The sequence below is a fragment of the Malus domestica genome, chromosome 04, assembly GCF_042453785.1.
Source record: "Malus domestica chromosome 04, GDT2T_hap1".
NCBI lineage: Eukaryota > Viridiplantae > Streptophyta > Magnoliopsida > Rosales > Rosaceae > Malus > Malus domestica.
Window position 1 is genome coordinate 31,281,647 of NC_091664.1, and position 22,982 is coordinate 31,304,628.

The window sequence follows — 22,982 nt, forward strand, 5'->3', positions numbered from 1 at the left end:
GGTTTAACGATGACATATAGCGTAATGAGTTATTTGTTTAATCGATATCTTCTAATTTGTCCTCTTTTGTAACCCAATAAGAAAGAAAAAAAAATTGTTTCAGACACTTTATATGGAGTCATTCATTACTCGTTTATATTTTTTGTTAAATTAAATTAAAAATAGAATAACTAGATATTAGTACACCAAAAACAAACAAAATCCATACGTAAATGAAATGAGTAGGGTGGGGAGTAGTGAAAGTTGGAGGGAAAACAAGGTGGAATTTGGTGGCAACACGAGGAATCCGCCGGGGCGTAAGAGGAGAGAAGAGGCGGGGCCGTTTCAAGTCTTAACCGGCGGAGATTCACTTCTCGCTGTCACCATTCAAAAGTGGCGGCAGCTCGAACGCATTCCCCTCAAACCTGATTGGTCGAGCGGCTCAGCTGGGTTGGGTTAGGCCCAGTTTTGGGCCCTCACTGGCCTTTCCTTTTTTGTTTTTGCAATCGCATCTTTTTTTTTGAAGAGGGACAAAAAAAGGAAGACGATTAGAAGTGTACGCGTGGACGATTTCTATTTGTCCTCCGGCCTTCGGATTTATGCAGTGAGCTTTCTTCTACCCTCTCACACCAATTTGGTTGGTTGTAGATGCTTGGTGGAATTACCAAGTGGCCCTCCCAATTGATCCATTATTTCCACTTCCAATTGAAGAGCGATTGACTCATGTGTTTGTGTATGCATTGATCACTATACTTCACCATAATAAGATCTTCATATGGTGCCTTACATCTTTTATATGTGATGTGCATTTGAATTCGAATATCTTTTAAACGACTCAAAAGTACAATTATGTTATTTTATTATTACTATTTGAAAGACTCGGCCCTTGGTAACGTATAAAGTTGATTTGTGTGTATAAAAGCACAATAAGCGTGGTTCATAAGCGTTCTTTTCAAAGTTGTATTGGACTATTTAAACTGAACATACAATAAATGTGAACAAGTACGTACCTTACGCGCAACTTTAATAAAACCATTTTACCTAATGACATGTGAATTCCGACTGTGGATTACTTGTGCATTGATTGCTTATGTGAAGATGACAACACAAGGGAGTCCCACACCATATCACGAATTCAACTTCTGACTAGAAATTGGACTCTTGAAAGAGACCTAATTATCGTGAGTTTGTAAATATCTTTACAAAATCAATAATGTAGTTGAGCACACAAAATCATCTATATTGTTGAAACATTCTGTAATTATATGGACTTTACTATAGTACGTGACATCGAGAATTATTCATTCGAAATTTTGTATACAAGTTAGTGCAGGCTAACTCCATTATATACAGCAGTTTGAGGTAATTTTCTCAATTTGGTCATGTAGTTTTACTTTGGAAATCATATCAATTTATACATTCAATATGTTTAACCGTGTGACAAGCAATATAGATGTGAAATATGTCATTAAGTTTGTTTGAACATACAGTCAATCGTTAAATTGATGATGTTGTAGATATGAAATTTATCGTTAAGATAATGTATAAGTCATATTAATACTAGTGAGATCAAATTGTGCGATTGATTAGCATTATATTGCAAAGTATCAAAACTCTGATAATGTGTAAGTCAATATGTTTAACGTCGTGCCTTTTTCACTTTATTTTGGGGTCAAATCTTTCTCTGTCTGAGAGTTTGAGAAGAGTCCCTTCCACTATTTTAAATTTTTAATATGTGAAACCTTCATACTTGTGGAGATCTTCGCTTTCAGCAAAGATCTCTCCCTCTCCGTCTCTCGTCGGATCTCTCCCATTTCTACAGGCTTTACATAGGATTTCAGTAAACCACTAAGCAAGGATTTAGATCCATTTTCCTGAGAAAATCCCCGCTAAAGTTTTCCCCTCTGATTCCACCGTCTACCCATCGCAGCTTCAGAGTTCAGACCTTCCAATTTCTGCAGTCATGGGGTTTCGCTCGATTCCCAGAACGATTGCGTACTCCCTCCCCCTCCTCTTGCTCTTCCTCCTCGCCGTTTCTGCTCAGGTAGCTCTCTCTCTCTCTCTCTCTCTCCCTCCCTCTCTCTCTCTCTGTGTATGCGTATAGGTATATATGATTCTAATTGTGGTGATTTGTTGGGTGATTAGGAGTCTGGGGCTGAAGCTGAGAGGGGAGACTCTAGGGGATCCAAAAATCTGGGCCGTCGTAGTAAGGTTTGACAATCACCCTCTCTTTCTCATTACAATCTGTTTGGTTACTGAGAAAATTGATGAGGAACGAAGACATTAAACAATTCTTAACCATTATTTATCTGTTGGGTCATGTTTCTCTTCTCTGATTGTAAGCAAGTTACAATGTGATACTGCAAGAACTGTTTAGAGTGGGGGAGTTGGTAGCTTGTATAACATTCAATTGTATGTTCATCGAATTAGGTAGTGTTGCGCAAAGTAAGTTTGTTAGTTGATTTGATTTGATTTGTAGTTTGATGCTTTAGAAGCTTGGATACAGTTATTTGGAAGTGGGGCTTTGTAGGTCTGAAATTCGGACGAAACTAAACTGGATTTAGTTCTATTGTGCAAAATTAGTATTCGATTCGTTTATAGTTTCATGCTTTTGTTGGGGTATTTGGATGGAGTTTTGTGGCCTGTATGCATAACACTCAATTGTATTTTTTAAATGGAAGATTCTGTATCTTGTTTTTCGAATCCCATTGTTAATACTATGTCAATTTGTTTGTGCAGATAAAATTGGGTATTCTTGAAGTTAATACCCTTGGAGTCAAGACAGAGGGCGACTCAGTTGCTATCGGCCTCCACGTGGACTCGGGGCTTGGAGTTTTCGATGCCTTTATCGCAAGTTTGTCAATGATTTTAGTTAGTGAGGTTTGTGCACAAACTTTCCAATCTTGTTTAGGTCAATTTTACTTTGAAAGTTGTGGTAATTTAGGAGAGGTTCTCACCTCCTTGTTCAGTTAGTAATCAGTGATCCCATAATAATAGAATGAAATTCAATGGCTTAGAACCAGGTCAAGTGTATAAACAAATGATCAAGCTTGCATGGTGGTGCTGTTTTTATTTTATGTTTTTGAATCTGTATAACTAGGAGAGCTATGGTGATTAAACTAATATTTTTCCTAATTGATAACTGCTACTAGATTGGAGATGAAACATTTATAATAGCAGCTCTTATGGCAATGCGTCACCCCAGGTCAATTGTCCTATCTGGTGCACTTTCCGCCTTGTTTATAATGACGGTAAGTTATCTTATCTTTCATTTCTGTTGTGGAAATAAGTATAATAACGTTTCCCCTTCCATATCTCTGCTCTCTTTTAGTGGTTCTAATGTGCAATTTGTTTCCATGACAAAATGGTTTCAAAAACTGAAAAGTGCAATTTGTTTCCATGACAAAATGGTTTCAAAAACTGAAAAGTGCAATTTGTTACCATCGATCTGATCAAGATTTAAGTTGTTTTGTTTGTCAATTAGGTACTTTCTACTGGACTTGGTAGGATTGTGCCAAACTTGATATCAAGGAAGCATACAAATAGTGCAGCTACAGGTAAAGCTACCCATTCTTTTTGTTACTTGACCACTAAGAAATTTTATGAGAATTGGATTTTCCATATTTTTTTGTGGCAATAGAATCATAGACACATTTTCTTGCTTCAATGTTTGATAGTAAATTGAGTTTTCTAATTCTATTTTCTTTGCAGTTCTATATTTATTTTTTGGACTGAGGTTACTTTACATTGCTTGGAGATCATCAGATTCTAAATCTTCCCAGAAGAAAGAAATTGAAGAAGTAAGTTTATCAAATGTTTTCACTTTTTAGCCTTTAAGTGATTTGTGTTTATTTATGATCTCTAGATAGATGGATGGTAAAGTAGCAAATGCTTGGTGCCTGTACTACCCAGTTTTGGATCATAATATTCAACTTTAGATTGGATAAAGCAATATTTAAATTATTTCAAGAATTGCTTTGATGCTTTTGAAGGAACATGTGAACGGGGGAGGTCTTCAGAAACCTCCGGAAAAAAACCTCATCTGTATAGTGATAAAGACTGCAAAAGAACTTTACCTCAATTGTGCAACTGATAAGTAGGCTGATGACATTGAGTAAATTGGTGTCGTATGTTTAAAATTTTTTAGGGTCTTTGGTTTCCCTTGAGTTAGCCATGGAAGGACTAGGCATTTAGGAGAATTGGGAATAATCTATTAGAATTCATATTTGTTTTAAATTGTTTGCCTGCATTATTCCTGATGTCTGATCACTTTTTATATCCTCTTGATTTCATCACATTTATGAACTTACAACATGAATTTTGTCCATCCACTAGTCTATTTTCAGTCGATTTGTTGTCTAAATTTGCTTGGCATCCGATATATCCAGGTTGAAGAGAAACTTGAGTCTGGACAGGGAAAGACACCCTTCCGCCGTTTCTTTTCCAGATTTTGTACACCTATCTTCTTGGAGGTATGACTGATTTGGTTTATTTTAACTATACTTGTCGCGCATGCTTGTAGCAAATATGATCCATATCTTATTCTATAGCTAGCGATGTTGAGAATCAACTCATACAGCTTAGACCTTTTGAGCTGTTAGTTTGAAGTCTTATGATAACCTTCAGTACTAACTTAATTCTGTTTGCTCTTGCAGTCTTTCATTTTAACATTTTTAGCAGAGTGGGGAGATCGCAGCCAAATAGCGACAATTGCTGTAAGATGAATATCTTTGAACTGATATATTATAAGTCCCCCTTCATAGTTAATGTTATATTTAGTCCATACTTTTTCCTCTTGAACTGAGATGAGTATCTTTGAACCCTGCAGCTGGCAACCCACAAAAATGCGATTGGAGTTGCGGTGGGTGCAACACTAGGACATACAGTCTGCACGTCTGTGGCTGTGGTAGGAGGGAGTATGTTGGCATCCAAAATCTCCCAACGGACAGTCGCTACAGTTGGAGGCTTGCTCTTCCTATGCTTCTCCGTGTCGTCTTATTTTTATCCTCCTCTGTAAGTGCAAACTGTGAACCCTAGGATAACCAGATTCTTTTAAGAGCCTTGAATGCTCCACGCATTTTGTTTTTCTATATCATTCTGATTCGTTTGTAAAATGATAGCATATACTATACAGTGATATTAGTTGCGTCCCTCCTCGGTTGCATTGCCCCATTGTTAATGATGCATACCACGAAAGAAAATGTACACCCATTTTCTTACAAACGTTTTCAATTACATGGTCTTATGACTCTCATCCTCATGTGAGATGAATCAAAGTGGAAAGCTCTTACCCGAAAAAACCGCATACGTGGAATAGGCCAGTTGCTCGTGACAATGTCTGTAAGCGAAAAATGAAATCAGTAACGTGTTCGAAAGAGAGAGACTTCATTCTATTCATGATTGGTTGCTTCGTGTCCTACAAATAGAGAAATTTTTCATCGTGACCAGGATACTGGTACACCATTTGTTTTTATATAAGTGGTGGCAAATTGTATGTTTTTTAGTTATTAACTTTTTAACATATATGTTTCACTATTTGTATAATAACACGTAGTGTACTATCTTGTATTCCGATTACATTTAAAAATCTCACCTACAAATAGCCAAAAAAGAGGCTTTTCGTTGATTTTTTTTTAGGAAGAAACCCTCTTTTGGCAACATTTTGAAGCTCACTATTCTTTATTTCACTTCATTGTTTAGTTCTTGGATATTATATTAAAAACACATTTGAGCTCAATAAATGGTAAAACCAATTCTAAATGCTTATAAAGTTTACCTTAATGCATAAGAAAAATTTTGTCCAAGTAAAAAATTTAGACTTTTTTTCTGGAAAGAAAAAAAAACATGTGCTAACACTAACGCTATTTAGTCAGTTTTACAATTTTGTACAAACTTCATCATATAATCCATTTGCTTTCACTTATGCCTCACTGTAGAATTTGAGAACTTATGCAAAACTTTCCGTTGATATTCTTGAGAGTGGAACCCTATATTGGCAATATTTTGGGCCTCACAACTATTTATTCCACTAATTATTAGTCGGTTTTGTAATTTTGTACAAAGTTCATTATGGAATCCATTCACTTTCACCTCCACCTCACCATGCGGTTTCGAAAACTCGTGTAAGACTTTTTATTGATATTCTTGAGTGTGAAACCCTATGTAACAACATTTTGGGCCTCACTACTATTTATTCCACAATCAATATGGGCTAGGGTTTAGTGTTAATCGCACTAGTCAATCATTGTTACTCGTACAAACCATTGGTACCGAGGGTAAGACATTTATAGGAGGTAGGGTTTAGTTTTAATCTCATGGATGGACGATTGTTGCTTGCATGAAGCATTGGTGCCGGGGTGGACATTTATAAGCCGCCATCAATAGGGGTAGAGTCTAGTTTTAATCTTGGGGGTCAACTATAGTTGGCCGGACGAAACATTGTTGTTGTGGGTGGGACATTTATAAGCTGCTATTTTATCTTTTTGTTAAAATTTTCTTTTTTCCCTTACTGTAACACCAAATTATAATCTCCATGCTCTACAAAATGTATTTTCGGTGAAGATTTTCTTATAATCCATGTCAAAACAATTGAAAACAAGGATATAAATATAAATCTTAAAATATTTGAATTATAAATAAAGTAAGATACGAAGAAAAAAAATTAAATGGAAAAAGGGAAAAAGAAATTAATAGAAAATGAAACAATCTGTACTTTGTGACCAATTTCTAAAGAATAGTCGCTAGAAATATAGCGATTATTAAGAAGATAAGTCACTATTAATATAGTGACTAAATTTCTTACGAGTCGCTAGCATCCTACCGATTCCCACTTTTCAAAGTTTTTTCTGTTTACTTTTGTTAATTTTTCTTTTATTTCTCTTATCACAACAACAAACCATCATCTTCATATTCTTCAAAAATAATTTTTCGTGCAAAATCTATTATAATTCATATTTAAGCACTTATAATCAACGATTTAAAACCTAAATTGAAAGATAATTGAATTTAATAGTGGTTACTCAAATAAAGTAAATAAATTGGAATAGGGAAAGATCGGTACCACGCAACCGATCCTCACTCAGTCGTACTTAAATCATCGTTCAATCTATTTATTTTTACTTTCGTCTCACCGTGAAGTTTTGAAAATTAATGTAAGACTTTCCGTTGGTATTCTTGAGGGTGGAACCTGTTTTTGACAATGTTTTAGGCCTCACCACTATATTTTTCACTTACTTTTTTAGTTTCGGCTTAAATATTGTATTAAATATACATTTGTTGCTCAATAAATAGTAAAACCATTTCCAAATGCCTTATAAAGTTTTCCTTAATGCACATATAAAATATTTCACTAAAATAAAAAAGTTTCATTTTTCACAAAAAGTGTGGGTGTCACGATTTTAGTCGGTTTTAAAAATTCATACTTAAATCATCATTCAATATATTATTTTCACATTCGCCTCATTGTGAAGTTTTGAAAACTAATGTATAAGACTTTCCGATGATATTCTTGAGGGTGGAACCTCATTTTGACATTGTTTTGGGCTTCACTACTATATTCACTTTTTTTTAAAGTTTTCGACTTAAATATTATACTAATATACATTTATTACTCAATAAACCGTAAAATTGATTCTAAATGCCTTATAATGTTTTCCTTAATGCTCCGAAAAATATATCAAGAAATAAAAAATTTACATTTTGCAACAAAAAACGTGAATTAACACTCATGATTTTTGTTTGTTTTGAATTAAATATTCTATCAAAAGTGCATTTGTGGCTTAATAAATGGTAAACTCAATTTTAAATGCCTTATAAAAAAATTCTTAACACTTGCTGAAAATATTTCGCAAAATATAAAAAGTTTGCGTTTTACGTAAATATTGTTCGAAATTCATTTTCGTTTTTCGCAAAGGGCTTGCAATCGCCTATGGCATCATCAGTACAGCTTCTGGAATTTGCACTGATTGTCGCAACTTTATCAAATACGCTTCTCATCAGCATTCAGATAGGGAAATAATTGTGAGATTCGTTTATCGTTTCATCATTTTAAACATGATCTCCGCTCCTGTGTAGATTATACTGGTAAGACAAAGGCCTAGTGTACGATGAAGTACTTAAAGTTAACGAAAGACTTTGTACAAAGTCGATGATAATGACGTTGTAGGATTCATGTTGTTGTTTTGGTTCCACGCCAAACGATGCTCGAGTCAGCCTCGGAGTTTGTTGATTGCTGTTTGTCTTGCAACCAGAGGCAGGGACAGAAGGTATGAGCAAATTGACCAAAAAAATAAAAATAAATAAATAAAGGTTGGTGGTGACACAACGTACTTTCTTCCCTCAACGACTGTATTATCTATCCTTGCAATCATTCATATATTATATGCCCTACTTGTAAGTAATACTAATAACCCAAGTTGATATTCCTGGCCATCAACATTGTTTGAGAGAGAATTACATAAAACAGAGACGCTAAGGTGACAGTGTCTCAAATCTATCACTTGTCGTCAAGTGTTTTAATTTTCTTACATGACATCCTATGAATGATTTAAGACACTGTCACCTTAGCGTTCCCTTTTTATGCAACTCCTTCTCTGCTTATGCATAAGAAAGATCCCTTGGTATGCACTACATGAGGCTAGAGTCCAAATTAAGAAAACGGAAGAAAAGGAGAGAAGAGAGAAAAAGAAAGGTGGAATTTGGTAGCTTAATCTATAAGAGAGGTAAGTGAAGTGGAGAACCCTACCCACTTTTGAGTAATTGTATACAAAAGTATACATTTAATTAGTTTATCTGAATTATATGTAAATTATTTAGGTTAAACTTTTCAACCCAACTTAATTAATGTTTAAATCACGTCCAAACATAACCATCAATTGGAGTATTGCAAATGTTAATTTGTGTTTATCTTCTCCATCGCTACCAAACATGCTTGCGTATGTAGATTGACTTTTTCATACGTAAAATTATTGTGACTTGATAACAAAGCCAGTGCATCGCATACCCTTCTGCTATAACAAACCATTTTTCCACTCCCCATTTTGCATTTTCCCAACCACCATTTCTCCACATTTCCATCTCTCTTTTTGTTTGCGTTGTTTGATGGGAAAATGAGAGAAAGAATGGAAAGATTCATTCTTCTTCCTTACGCAATTGGTTGCGTTTCTGAATCGAGCGTTGCTGTTGCCGGCGTGAAGCAGCAGCCGCCCAGAAGATCAAAACCGGACACAAAGCCGTCTCCAATAAGTCTCTCTCTCTCTCTCTCTCTCTCTCTCTCTCTCTCTCTCTCTCTCTCTCTCTCTCTCTCTCTCTCTCTCTCTCATATATATATACGTACTTCCATGCAGTGTGTTTCTCTCTCTAATTTGCTAGCTAGCTTATGTTTTCATGTTATTTTGATGATTTCTGAAAAGGAACTAAAGAAGCTGAGGAGGAAGAAGATGAAGAAGATAGCTTAACGGGCGAAAGCATGAAGAACTCGTTTAGATCCCTGGCTCTTCCGAAACCAAACATATCAACCGGTATTCATAGGCTCGTCAAGGGTTTCAAGAACTTCTCTCAGCAATTTGGTAAGCCTCAATGAATGCGTGATTTGGTTATCATTGTTTTGGGGAGAACATCCGCTCTAGCCAATGTGACTACTCCCTCGACAGATCTTGTTTATCTTTACTTACTCTTGTGGCCATTTCCTTGATAGTTTACAAGGATGATATGGAAGAAGTGCTGGAAATGGATATGGAAATAGGGTGTCCAACGGATGTGAAACATGTGACACACATAGGTTGGGACGCTTCCACTTCAGCTTCCGCTGCCTCTGCAACAACTGACCCCTTTGGGGGCTGGGATAATCTCGTATCGCCTGATCTGCTCTCTGTTTCCCCTGTTTCTTGGAGGCAATTTGAGCTCTCTGTGCCCTCACAATCTGAAGCTGCAATACCACCTCTTGTCCATGGTTCTTCTAAATTTGTTGAAAAGAGTGGTGGAGGGATGATGTGATTATATTTAAGATCAAGGGTTCGTTTGGTTCGTAGGATATCAAAATTGAAATCGAATTCTCTGTCTACCCCGCTACGTACATCTTCCAGTATGGTTTTTCTGAAGCTTGAATGCTGTAATGAATGATGAATCTATGGGTTTGTAATTAATTATATGGCATCTGATATCTGATATGCATACTTATACATATACATACACACGTACTTTTTTGGCATTTTTAAAATTGTGAATTTATGGTAATTTGAAGTGCATTAGGTTAGTTGTGACAAAGTGATGAAACATAAAATATATTTCACAAACAATGTAGCATACACGACATGAGTGATTACAGTTCGATAAAAAGAAGCAAGTCTACTTGAAGAAGTAAGGAAGGTTAACAACATAGAGGAGGAAGTAGGCCCAAGTGACACCCGAAATGCCTCCGAAGAAGAAGCCGCCGGTGAATTTAGACCATCCCTCCGCGGTTTGAAGCTGGTCGGGCTCCTTCTTCCTGCCAGTCAATGTCAAAGCGGGCGCGGAGGACGGCTCTCCTTCCTTGAAGGAGGAAATTCCATAGATTGTCAAGCACAGGGTTAGGATGACCACAAGACCAGCAGCAGCCAAGGAGCCAGCTCCCCCAGCATAGGGGGTGTTCCTCAATGGGCCAGTCTTGACAAACGGGCCTACCAGAAGGAAACCGTGGGCCAGGCCCACCTCAATACCCCTGAGAAGTGGGCTGACTGCTGTCCTGTAGGCTGGGAGGTTGGACAAGTACCAGGCAATCAAAGGGCTTGATGTCACTGGAGTCTCCAAGCTTCCAATGAAAGGATCACCGTTGATGGGTTGAATCACTTGGAAATTTTGCTGCAACATTGATTCAATCATCATACCATAAAATTACAAATACATTAAACTCAGGGAGCTGTTATTGACATTAGTATTTGCGCTAAATCATACAGTAGGTCATAATTAAGTTGTTAACTATTTACGAAAGTTTAACTTAAAACTTCCTACTTATATAAGACAACTAAACCTAGTGGCTAGTGGCTAGTGCTACTGTGCTAAATCATACAATAGGTCAGAAGTATATTCATATCCGATATTCTCTATACAAAACGCCGGTTAAAATGACTGACGCGTCATTAATAAGGTATCAATAACATGTCAGTACGTTTTGTTAGCGATAGTCGAGGATAGTAATACTGACACGCATGAAGTGAAAATGCATGATGAGGAGAAGTAAAAGTACCTTGTCAGATTGGACAGCCTTGATGGAGAAGGAAGAGAGTCTCTTGGAAGGGAAGAGCCTGAGTGGGGAGGCAGAGAGGCCTTTGGGAGAAAACAAGGCAGGTCTGGTGGTGATCGGAGAGGTGAAGTTGGATTTAAGCTGGCTGGCCATTGGAGAAGCTGAGGCCATCACTTTTGCACCAACTGCAGAAGATACACAGACACAGTTGTAACCAAAGAATGGGAGAGTGAGAGAGAGCAGATATTGGGCAAGTAAGTATATTTTGCAAATGTAGTGAGATGTTGTGGTGGTCAGAGACCCCTCTGATTCCACTGGATGAGGTGTTGCCAAAACCTTATCCCTTATCCAACGTTACCCCTTTTGTTTCCAAATTAGTTGGGCTAGGACTTTACCTTCGCTTTGGTATTGGTTTAGATTTGGGCTGGACTGTCCTGGTTAGACGTTTTGATTGCATGGGCTTCTTGTGATAGGAAGTTGGGTTGGACCCACAACACGTCTTATTCGACATCTGGTCATCTATGATACAAAGATTTTAAACATTTAACAGCTGAATGTGCGCTCTATTCAAATTCCAAGTAGAAACAGTCCCCTCCCCCTCTCCACCGACACATCAAGATCAAATAGCTGAATATACTAATAGTACAAGAACGACATGAATAATAATGTCAGGTGACTCGTTAAACCAAACGCAACAATGAGCTACAATGAATGAGTTTTGAGAAGGTTCCCACACAATACAACCTATTTTGACCGTTGATGATCCACAGTTTTCATTAAAATTGCTAGAAAGCGTCTAACTATAGAAAAATGAAAAGGAACCACTTAACCAACTTGCAAGCAAAGTGAGGAAAAGTTGCAATCTGCATGCTTTAATAGTTGAATGTTGAATGTGTGTTGACAAGTCACATTTGGATGGTTTGAATCAAATCAATCAATTCACGAGGGAGGGTTTCAACTTTATATCGTGTTGAAAAAAAGGAGTTGGATTGTCTGTCCTCCCTCATTTTATACTTTTCACATCCCCTTTTATTTCTGTAATCACGATTAAGCCACGTTAACATTTTATACTCCCATTACTTTTTGTCTTATTATTTCTATAAAAAAATTAATATAAAATGTTGACGTAGCTTAACCGTGATCACAAAAATAGGAGGGGATATGAAGGTTATGGGATGGGGAAGGCAGACAAAAAACAATACTCTTTTCTAAAAAAATAAATTTAATTATTTAAGGACCAACTTTTTTATTTTTATTAACTAAAATTGTCCAAATTCAAAAACCAGCCACAGAAAGCTCACATGAATGATGCTTCCATCAAAAAAGAGTGGCGATGAAGAAATCCATTGAATCTCAACGAAAATGACACGAAACTTTTCTTTATTTTTTGGACATACCATAAGTCTTTTTAAGAACTAAGAGAGCGGATCTTAGCCTTTATTTGATTTTTACAGATCGTTCACCAAGAGGAGTGCAAGCAACAAGATAAACTTAGACGTTTATCTTATAAAAAGAACGATCCTTACCAACTCAACTAACTTTCGTTGACAATTTTTCCCGACTTAATGCAATGGACTTTTGTCGACAGAATAATATCCTTTTGACTAACATGTTTGAAAGCGCAGACCATATGTTGTTCATATCTATGTGGAGTTTTGGAAACGATCAAATATTAAACTCAGTCCGACCTTATCCCAACTTCCCATTGGGAATCCTTATTTTTTTCTACTGCCGTCATCAATGTTATATTTGTCTAAGTTCTCTTTTTTTTTGGTCCATAACACGATATTTCAAATTATTTTAATTTCGAAAAATAATATTTAAAATCAATTATGTTGAAATATGCATAGCTATTTGGCTGTTATCTATATCAATACTATTAAGAAAATCCTTCTTGTCAACTTTTTTTTCTATTTTGCTCTCACTTTTGATACACATTATTGACAAAAGGAAGGCAAAATAGTAATTTTGTACTTTTTGACAAAATGACAATCATATTCCTATTTTTTCAATTTTACCCTTACTTTTGATACGCAATATTTACATAAGAAGGATAAAACAATAATTATCATTAAGAGAAATTGTTCACACACAAAGTGTGTGCGCTCTCTGCTAGTAACCTGTAAACCAAACAAATAAAAAATTGACATCTACTGAATGGTGGGTATGGTTAATTTGTTTAGCCAAAAAACTAATTTTCTATAAATCCTGAGACATCTCAAATTTAATGAATGGTGGATTTTGAATTACACCAATGGAAACTTCCTAACACCCTCCCAAATTATGGCTTTACTAAAAACAAACCAACAAACAAAAATAAAAATAAAAATAATAGCAAGAAAAAAAGCTTAACAAGGGTCAAAACCGAAACTAATTTTCACACTTTTTTTTCTCTTTCTTTTATCTATTTTTGACTACGAGATTAAATAAATCAATAAAAATTAAAAATTATGCAAAAATACAAAAAGAAAGTGATATTTACACACCAATTTTTACCCTCATACACGCGCTTGTTAATTTTTATCTATTAATTTTTGTTCAATTCATTCGATTCAACAGTTAAAAATTAAAAAAATATATGTAAAAATTATTTTCGAGTCAAATTATTATTTTGTAATATAAAAAATGGAGGTAAAAAAGATTATAAGAGGTGCCAGAAGATGAGAAGACAAGTCCACATGAACCTCGAACACGTTGGAAGAAAAGTTGGAATCCAAATCCAAATCAAAATCCAATCGCTTTCACATGAAAACATGAAACCTCCACCCCCCTCCCTCAGCGGCGTCATTTCCTCCTTCTTTTCCCCTTCCAAAACAATGACCTCCTCCTCCTCCTCCTCCTCCTCTTCTATTTCGTAACACCAAACGCCTGCGCTCTGCATTCTGTGTTGGTCTCTGCGCGTATTTTGGGAAGAGAGACGAACCAAGAGAGGGATGACAGAGCAGATGAAGATGAAGAACGACGAGTACGACGAAGTTTTGGAGCCACCCATCAATTTCTCCATGGTGGAGGACGGCATTTTCAGATCCAGCTTCCCGCAGCCGTCCAATTTTCCTTTCCTCAAATCGCTTAATCTCCGATCAATCATGTAAAGTCTTTATCTTCTATAAGCATTTTATTCGTGTGCATGCATCTATCGGTCCGTGTGTGTGTGTGTGTGTGTGTTTGAAGGTCGCATTGCGATTTGTGAGGTGTTTGGTTGCTGAGAAAACCGACGGAAAATTGAATTACGTGAGAAAGAACGGAAAATATTGGAAAATAAATATCTTTTAATCTTTGTTTTTGAGTTTTTAGCGTAGATTAATTGTTTCTGCATTGAAGAATCTGATTAACGTCTGTAATTCGTTTGAAGAATTTGTTTTTACTTTCGGACACCGTTTGATTGCCAAGAAAATCGAGGGAAAGAAAAGCAAGAAACTAATTGAGAGTTGTCTGAGTTGTTTCTGGAGAGAGGAATTAGAAAAAGCAAAAAACTTTGAAGTTTTTGTAAGGATTGTCATGAATTTCCTTAATGGGAATATAGCGTTTATTGTGATTAATTCTGGGTTTTGGAGCAGATATTTGTGTCCCGAGCCGTATCCAGAGGAGAATTTGGAGTTTCTTCGGTCTCAGAATATTCAGCTACTGCAGTTTGGAATTGAGGGGAAGACGGTATACCCTCCCTCCCTCCTTCTGTGATTGCTTGTCCAAATTGATCAGTTTAAATCTTTCTGTGAGATTCATATATGATATTTGTTTGCTCCTGATATATGCTTACGCGAGCGCACACATCTTTAAATTTAAGATGTATTATTACAATTATTACGTTTTAATTGAATGGGGAACGACATGCTTGGCTGACATTTGATGGGATATGGGCTATGTTGTATAATGTGTTGTGTTGATGGGTTTATGTCCATGTCCATATGCAGGAGCCTTCTGTATCTATTCTTAAGGATACCATCCTGGAGGCTCTGAAAATCCTCATTGGTACCGGACTAATATGGCAGTTCTGCCTTTCTTTTTTATATTTAACTTTGTATTTAATTTTTAGTATTACACTTCATAATTTCTAACTGTAACCTTTTCGTGTTTCTAGATGTGCGAAATCATCCAGTTTTGATCCACTGCAAGCGTGGAAAGGTAAGTCTTATAAGTTCTATCTATCATCAGCCTGTCATAATTTGTTTTACTTTGATGCAGTGTCTTATGCTACATTACTTGTTTCCTCAGAAGTCATTTTAGCATTCATTTCAGTGTTCAACAAATCAAAATTAGTTTTTCAAGAACAGAATTTAGAGTGCATTACCGTTCATTTAGATTTGAGATTTTATTTTCTTGATCGATAGGGATTCTCTTTATTCAAACAGTGTAAACATTTCATTCTTGTTGTTGATCATTGTTAATATTATGGCGAGATGTCTAAGAAAATAGGATTCAGCTTTTGAAAAATAGTCTCTGTCATTTCCCAAAACGGGCTGGCTTTGCTCAGGCTCTTACTGTTTAACATGCAAAGCATCAGAAACTGAATGCTGTACTTTTAACTACTGATGTATTTGTTATCAGTGAGAGATCTTTCCTTAAAGAATTTGTCTTTTGCTGGCATATAGTTTATCTGTGTTTCTAGGTTTCAGCCAGGAATCATTTTTGAACAGGCGGAAAACACTAACCTTCTCTAAATCTCCATAATAGTACAACCTCGTATAACAACAGATAACATATCCGGACTAGTGTCACATTAGGGCCTCCTTGAATTTCAAACTGATATAGCGATATGCACTTTCTCTTGTTAATGACTGGAACATTTAGTATTGTAACAATTTTTGGGTTATGGCAGTTCTTTCTCACCTTTTGTTTGCAATTTTGCTTTGTTACAGCATCGGACAGGTTGCCTTGTTGGTTGCCTACGAAAATTTCAGAATTGGTGTTTGTCTTCTGTGTTTGAGGAGTACCAGCGTTTTGCCGGCGTGAAGTCTAGACCAACAGATTTGAGGTTTATAGAAGGATTTGACATAATGCTGCTGAGGCAGTGCCTGTACAGCATAATCTACCAGTATCAAGGTTACGGGTCGAACAAGAGGAGGTTGTTATACAAAGAAGACAATTTACAGAAGCCCCAAACCATGAAAGTTTGACACACAGCTTACGGAATTGGAGTTGGAGGGCCCTTATTTCTTTTCCTTCTGCTTTGCTACTAGTCTCACTTAGACATACATCGGTTTGTCACTGTGGTGTATAATATGAGTACATGGTGTCATCCTCGTTAGCTTCTTCCGGTAAAAGATCGATTCGGAACTATTTCTTTTGGATTTAGTCTTCCATTGGCATCTCTTGGGACAATGTGGATTCCTACTACTAATTTGTTTATTCTTTTAGAATTTCTCTCTATTGATAAAGACCTTTCTACTTTGTGAATGTTATTTACCAACCCTCTCAATCTCTCTCTCTCTCTCTCTCTCTCTCTCTCTCTCTCTCTCTCTCTCTCTTTTGAAGGGATAAGCTGGACTATTGCAGGTTTTATAATTTCAAGGGCATCCTTAAGGTTTGGACTTATTCTCTCCACATCAATGCTCCAAGAAACTTTGTCCTTCGACCTTTTAATTTCGTTTTGAGCTCTCTAAATTTTTAGTTTGTGCTAATATTCCATCGAATGTCAATTTCGTCATTGTATTTTGTTTATTCTATTGTGCGCATATATGTTAACAAAATGCAAAACTCACAAGGAAATTAGTATACATTTTACACTATGATGATTGAGTTGTCATAAAAATTAAGAGAAACTGAAACATAAAACGTTTGCAACAACTCAGAGATTTGTAATGCATAAAAATTAACATCCAATTTGACATTACAATCGTCAAAACATACCGGTTAGAGGTATCGACACGAATAAAAAAGTGGTTAGAACCAAAACTTATAATTCATAGACATAATAATCGTTTGTTTTGAGTCAAAAGAATCATCAACCTTATTCGCCAATAGCCAATTACAAAATATGTCCGAACTCTGCTGATCCAACCAAGTCCCATACTATAAGAACCAATGAAAGCCGAGCACGTCACCCGAGCTCACGTACATCTGAGTACACCAAGTCATCGTGAAAGACAGATAAACCCTATATATATTTTGAGCCATAAAAACCGCGCACCCACACACATTCTCCCAATCTTCTCATAAGGCTAAGGTCCTCTCCGTCCGAGAGTCCGACTGTTAGAGTTAGGGTTTTAATCTCCGCCGTCCGATCAAAGTGATCGTCTAAGATGACAGGCAAGGCGAAGCCCAAGAAGCACACGGCCAAGGAGATCGCCGCCAAGATCGATGCTGCGACCACCAACCGCGGCGGCGGGAAGGCCGGGATAGCTGACCGGACCGGACAAGACAAGGGAGGACACGCGAAGATGGAGTGCCCGCACTGTAAGATTACGGCGCCGGACGTGAAGTCGATCAAGATTCACCACGAAGCTCGGCATCCGAAGATCCCGTTCGAGGAGGAGAAGATTGTGAACCGCCACGCCAGCACCAGCACCCAAGTGGCGGAGCCGGTCAAGGACGCTAACAAGCCACGCCCCGGCGTCCGTGGAAGCCTGAAGAAGTAAAATTTCCGTCCAAAATCGATTCAAATCAACCAAAGGAAGGGCCTTACCGGTGCTTTGGGGGGTAAAATTACTAGAATGGGGTCGGACTGGATTGGTGCTTGGTATGGTTGGGAAGTGGGTTTAAGGTTATTTTGGGTACTTTATTTGGAATTTTATGATGGGATGTATAATAGCTTATGTGTCTTGCTTTCTATTATGCCTAAGATGATGATCAAATCAATGTTTGAGAATTGATTCCATGTGCTTTTTAAATCAGTTTCTTTCTTGATGTTGTTGATCTTTGATCGTTATCAATGAATATCATATCAAATATCAATGGTGGTTTGAAGACTCTGATTATTGTGTTGCTGTGTTTAAATGATTCCAACAATTTCAAATACAAACCCCTTTTCCAGTCTTTGTTTCCGGCGCCGGAAAACGGAAGTCTCCTTGATTCCGGTGGCGGAAATCAGAATCCTACTATTTGGGGATGCATAGAATCTGTGAAATATGCAGTTTGGAGCATTTGGAAAGTCGACTTTTTATATGTCAGTTATCTGAGTGGTATATATTGTTGCCCCAAAGACTTCAACTTGAAAAGTTAACTGTTATAAGATTGATCGAGTTGAGCACGAAACCAGTAAACCTTTTTGTATGGGAATTTTTATAAGATGTTTTATGGAAAACAAGAAGAAGAAACTGTCTGCAATTAAATTTTGCAAGAAAATAAAACCCTTAACCAGAACGAGGCGAGCGGGAAACCAAAATCTGCCTCGGCTGTGCTTTAGAAGAAAAAGAAGAGAAAAAATTATGACGGATAACCTCCCATGACCCTGTGATAGAATAGCGATGACGACGACAATGCTGCACTTGACCGATCCATTGTTGGGAAGCAGGCATCATAAAGGTTATCATCCTTCTGCTCTTGTTTAGGCTGTAGGAATCTTACATCGATCTCCTGCAGCTGCTGTCTGGAAAAATAAGGCTGTTCTGGACAAACTGATTTTCCGTTGTTGAAACCATAACTGGCGAGAGGGAGGTTACCGGATGGCGGAAGGCTCATAGGCAGTGAAATTGGGAAGTCTGGGACAACAGAACCAGCCTGATGAGCCACATTGTGATTAGCATGCATTCCGAATGAGGCATACAGCATGGTATTCTGCGGAGGAGGATATTTCATTTGGTAAAGGGAGGGAGCTCCAAATTTCATGTCATTACTGAAATTCCCGAGAAAACTAGTCCTCATGTATTTGTCATGGAATACCTGTTTTCTATCAAAATGAGGTGCAAGATCTTGTACTTGTGTCTCAGGCTTTGGAATATTGGTATTTCTAGGTAATGCCAGAGCTGGCTGAGCATTGGCAGTAGATGGGAGTCCATTACCGCTACTTGAATTCATGTGATTACTGTTTCTCGCTGCAGGCACTTCGTGGTTGTGTTTTCCCTCATACGCTGTAATTACGAATTTCAGATCGTGGGAGGCCCTTTCCACGTGCTTCCTTACTGAACACCCTGCACTTGTGCACTTGTAATAGCTCCTATAGGATGAAGAATGATAAAAAGTTAACCGGATACATAGAAATCTTTATGCAAATGAAATTGTGAAAATACGGATTGTGAGCTAATATCTTAATTGAAGAAATAAATTACACCATGAAAATGCCATCCTCTGTCCTTCTTCTATATTTTTTTAATGAACTCTTCTATGTTCATAACTCCGTAGAGATCCACACTAACAAGTTTGATGAAATGAGTGGGTGACAGAGAGGAAGAGCATACCTGGGGTTTGGATTTCCTTTGACAACTTTTTGCCCATACTTCCGCCAGCGATAGCCATCATCAAGTATGTCAATTTCGCTCTCAATTTGGACAACTACTCTTGGTTTGCGGACATCCCTGGATGCAAAATTTGTTTCAATCATGCAGCTCTCCTTCTTTCTGGAAGCAAAAACCAATGGAGAAGATTATAATCTTGTTCAGTCATGGCTTCCTGGAAAAAGATACCTTTGAGATAAACAGAAATTGACTTGCCTTCTTTTCGAATCAGATTCTTCATCATCTGCATCATCTCCAAGTGATATGCTTCCTTGGGTGGCCCGATCATCATCATCATGACTAGCAAGTGTGGATGAAAGCTCTGGAGTTTCGGCTGATTCAAAGATATTCATGGACTTTCCTTGGGTAGTTGAAAATGGATCAGAAAGCTCGGTAACAACAGATGCTGAGGATGTCCTTTCCAGACCGTCAGGCCTCCCATCGTAGCCAACTTTCCTATCCTTACAGGACTGAATATCTGTCCAAACTGGCCCACCTTCAACTTTGACAGCAGCCCTACTACCTTCACCCATCTCTGACATGTCATCATAAGAAAATGATGGTCCAACTGATGCTCCAGCTCTACGGTTAGGCTGAGGTTTTGCATGATTATGAGGAGCTCCCTTGTAGATGATTTCTGTTATTTGACCATCATAGGATCGTTCCACCTTTTTCTTCACCTGACAATTTGGATGCGTGCATTTGTAATAACTCCTTGGATATTCACTACCTTTTACCTGTTTCTGCCCATACTTCCTCCAATTGTATCCGTGTTCTGAGGTCCTTACCATTCCTGCAGATGAGTATGACCCTTTATGCTCTCCTTCTGAAAACTGATGGGTCCCCATGTCCTCCCCATGAAACGCTTCTTTGGGAAGAGAGTTTTGATCACTAGCTGCGCTGGAATGAGACATTTGCAAGTCTGCGCTGTTGGCATTCATAATCACACCACTGTTTATGTTTCTAACATCAGTGGACGGATCCACAGCATAGTCCGTTGCATTAGCTTCTTTGGAAAACTCCATTGGTTGTTGCTCCAAAACAAGAGCTTGGTAGTCAACAGTAGATCCCTGAGGAACAACGCAATGGGAAGATACCAAACTCATGCAAACACAACCTCACAGAAAACTCTTAACATAATTTATTGGTACTTTCAGACACGAAATATGTACGCATGGGAAACTTATCAAAATCACTCCCCCCTTGGACATTTTGGTTTAAACAAGTACCGTTGGACATTCATGATTTGAAGATATGAGGACGCATCTAAAGTTGAGGCATTTACCTGATTTTCAAAACTAGAATAGGCCGGCCTGTAACCATCATCTTCACGAGTTCCTGATTTCAGCAGCAAGCTGTTATCATTGGGAGGACGCAATGGAAAAGTTCCGGTGGTGGGAGATGGAAGCGCCTAGAACAATACAAGAATCGAGGATCACATATCAAGCAGGAAGTCCTAGACAACATAACAAGGAAAGAAAAAGCTTTGGACTTTGCAACTCTCAACATCTACAGTGTTGATATGCCTTGTAGCTTTTGGTGATTGTATTTTGAACCAAACAATGTCAAAGCAGAGACTTTTATACAAAAGTGCAGAATGACAAATTCAGATGTTTTACTTCTCAATCTGAAAAAAACCAAATTATAAATGAACGAGGTAAGTTAATTAGTTCCTTTTAACACAAGTTTTCTAGTTAGATAAGCTAATAAAGATTAATGAGTAGCACCCAAATACTAAAAGAAGTAAAAACAGTTAATCTGTTTGACATTTACTTTCACCCTACTACCAATTGCTTGCAACCAGATGCAGATATACTACGGCGTTCAGAAACCCAAAAATACCAAAAACATTCAAAGTTATACGTTTCCTTGATCACACTGCGAAAAGTTCTATGGTGCTCCGTAGTATTCTTTACTCCGCGGTTTTTTGGACTAATCAAAGCCCAGAAGAATATACAGTCACATACATTTAGCTCCCAAAAGAAGAAAAAACCCAAAATTTCACAACAACAACAAACAAAAAAACCATGAAAATTAACAAAGATAAAAAAATAAAAAATAAAAAAATAAAAAAACCTGAGAATTGGGGACCATCACGGGGGAGTCGAGCAGAGCCGTGGGGCTGATACCAGACGGAATAGTAAGACACGGGGACCTCGCCGGCGGAGAATTCAAAGGGTTGGTTGTCCTGACACGCACCGTGTTGATCCTCTCCGCATTGAATCCACACTTGGCTGCCCTCCTCTCTGCAATGCTACTACCGCTCCCTGCTCCACCACTACCACCACCGCCTCCTCCTCCGTCTGCTTTGCTCTCCGTGACGGCGTCGTCTTCTTGCTCCATTAGTCTAAAAAATCCCTTATTTTTTTACACACACTGTATTTTTTTGTCTGTCTGGTCGGATTTTCCTGCTAGAGTGACAAGGCTGTGACTCTGCCTCGCCATCTAACTGTAAGACTTTTCTAAAAACCCTGACTCTGGTTTTTGGTTTCAGCTCCTCCTCCCTGCGTGGTTGCGGAGCTGAAACCTCTTCCTTGTTATTGTATCGAAATGAAAATTAAATTTAAAAATAAATAAAAAATTGGTTTGATTCAAAACTCAGGAAACGAAAAGGCTTTTTTGATCAAGTTTCTATGTCTATATTTATGGTACAAAATTTATGTGTGTTTCCAAGAAGAACAACAAATGGATTTATCACAGAGAGAGAGGAAGAAGAAGAAGGAGAGAGAGAAAGAGAGAGAGAGGGAGAGAGAGAGAGAGAGGTGGGTTAATAGTCCGACGCTGATTAAAGCTTTTTTCGGGAACGACACATCTCTTCTTCTTATCAGAAACCATGAACTTCAACAAACTCCCCCCAAAATCCAATACGTGTTATTTCTTTACAATGTTTTTCACGTAAAACTAGATAAAGTTGGTTTCGTTTCTTCCTTTAAATTTCAATTACAATTTTTCTTTGAGAAATATTGAGAAGAATTTCTCAAACACAATTATCGTACCAATATTACAAAACAGTTATATCAAAAATACGAAATGATGAAAGGTTTATGAAATGTCTCACGGTAAAATGAAAGAACCTTCTTAATATTTCTGTTTTCCCTTCAAGTTTCTACTATTTTTATTGCATTATTATCTTTTAATTTCATCGCTTATCTTATCGACTATAGAGTCTCATACTTTTGGACACTGGATGATCAATAGTCAAATACTATTTGGATTTGATAAAGTGAACATCTAGTTTTTAGTGTCAAATCAAAGGATAAGTGATTATGAGTTTTTCTGTCACCATCCATGACTAAGAAAATATTTCCGTCAAACTCTATTCAAGTTTTAACCTTATCTAATTTATTACTTGTATTCCTTTTAAGTTAAGCATGATGCAACAATACTTGCTAAGTATTATTTACTTAATTCTCGTA

General features: G+C 37.4%; 6 protein-coding genes across 8 annotated transcripts; 4 read left to right on the top strand and 2 right to left on the bottom strand.

Annotated features, from left to right (window-relative positions):
* Window positions 1–1,157: 1,157 nt before the first annotated feature.
* LOC103419528 (GDT1-like protein 3) lies at window positions 1,158–5,130 on the top strand. Of its 2 annotated transcripts, XM_008357628.4 has the most exons (9): window positions 1,158–2,023; window positions 2,125–2,190; window positions 2,719–2,859; window positions 3,132–3,230; window positions 3,464–3,536; window positions 3,691–3,779; window positions 4,368–4,451; window positions 4,635–4,694; window positions 4,808–5,130. In XM_008357628.4, the coding sequence occupies exons 1-9, from the start codon at window positions 1,943–1,945 to the stop codon at window positions 4,994–4,996; spliced, it is 882 nt and encodes a 293-aa protein (XP_008355850.3). In that variant the 5' UTR covers window positions 1,158–1,942; the 3' UTR covers window positions 4,997–5,130. The 2 variants fall into 2 exon arrangements, with proteins under 2 accessions (XP_008355850.3, XP_070676196.1); XM_070820095.1 differs by lacking the exon at window positions 2,125–2,190 and having other exon boundaries at window positions 1,595–2,023.
* Window positions 5,131–8,859: 3,729 nt separating this feature from the next.
* On the top strand, window positions 8,860–10,186 carry LOC103434269 (CRIB domain-containing protein RIC4). Its single transcript, XM_008372603.4, has 3 exons — window positions 8,860–9,222; window positions 9,390–9,545; window positions 9,674–10,186. Exons 1-3 carry the CDS (start codon window positions 9,087–9,089, stop codon window positions 9,970–9,972), a joined length of 591 nt encoding a protein of 196 aa, XP_008370825.3. The 5' UTR covers window positions 8,860–9,086; the 3' UTR covers window positions 9,973–10,186.
* A 57-nt stretch (window positions 10,187–10,243) lies between these two features.
* LOC103408692 (photosystem I reaction center subunit XI, chloroplastic-like) lies at window positions 10,244–11,633 on the bottom strand. Its single transcript, XM_008347523.4, has 2 exons — window positions 11,201–11,633; window positions 10,244–10,815 (listed from the first exon to the last, which is right to left on the bottom strand). Exons 1-2 carry the CDS (start codon window positions 11,366–11,368, stop codon window positions 10,324–10,326), a joined length of 660 nt encoding a protein of 219 aa, XP_008345745.1. The 5' UTR covers window positions 11,369–11,633; the 3' UTR covers window positions 10,244–10,323.
* A 2,213-nt stretch (window positions 11,634–13,846) lies between these two features.
* LOC103434267 (inositol diphosphatase DSP3) lies at window positions 13,847–18,088 on the top strand. Its single transcript, XM_008372601.4, has 5 exons — window positions 13,847–14,285; window positions 14,755–14,848; window positions 15,109–15,166; window positions 15,276–15,319; window positions 16,054–18,088. The coding sequence occupies exons 1-5, from the start codon at window positions 14,131–14,133 to the stop codon at window positions 16,309–16,311; spliced, it is 609 nt and encodes a 202-aa protein (XP_008370823.1). The 5' UTR covers window positions 13,847–14,130; the 3' UTR covers window positions 16,312–18,088.
* Window positions 17,008–18,088, top strand: LOC103434266 (protein METHYLENE BLUE SENSITIVITY 1). The gene has a single exon (XM_008372600.4). It carries the CDS (start codon window positions 17,437–17,439, stop codon window positions 17,770–17,772), a length of 336 nt encoding a protein of 111 aa, XP_008370822.1. The 5' UTR covers window positions 17,008–17,436; the 3' UTR covers window positions 17,773–18,088.
* A 297-nt stretch (window positions 18,089–18,385) lies between these two features.
* Window positions 18,386–22,042, bottom strand: LOC103434373 (probable WRKY transcription factor 2). Of its 2 annotated transcripts, XM_070820096.1 has the most exons (6): window positions 21,643–22,042; window positions 20,852–20,977; window positions 19,783–20,636; window positions 19,531–19,689; window positions 19,016–19,289; window positions 18,386–18,910 (listed from the first exon to the last, which is right to left on the bottom strand). In XM_070820096.1, the coding sequence occupies exons 1-6, from the start codon at window positions 21,907–21,909 to the stop codon at window positions 18,560–18,562; spliced, it is 2,031 nt and encodes a 676-aa protein (XP_070676197.1). In that variant the 5' UTR covers window positions 21,910–22,042; the 3' UTR covers window positions 18,386–18,559. The 2 variants fall into 2 exon arrangements, with proteins under 2 accessions (XP_070676197.1, XP_017187259.3); XM_017331770.3 differs by having other exon boundaries at window positions 18,386–19,289.
* Between the last annotated feature and the right edge of the window lie 940 nt (window positions 22,043–22,982).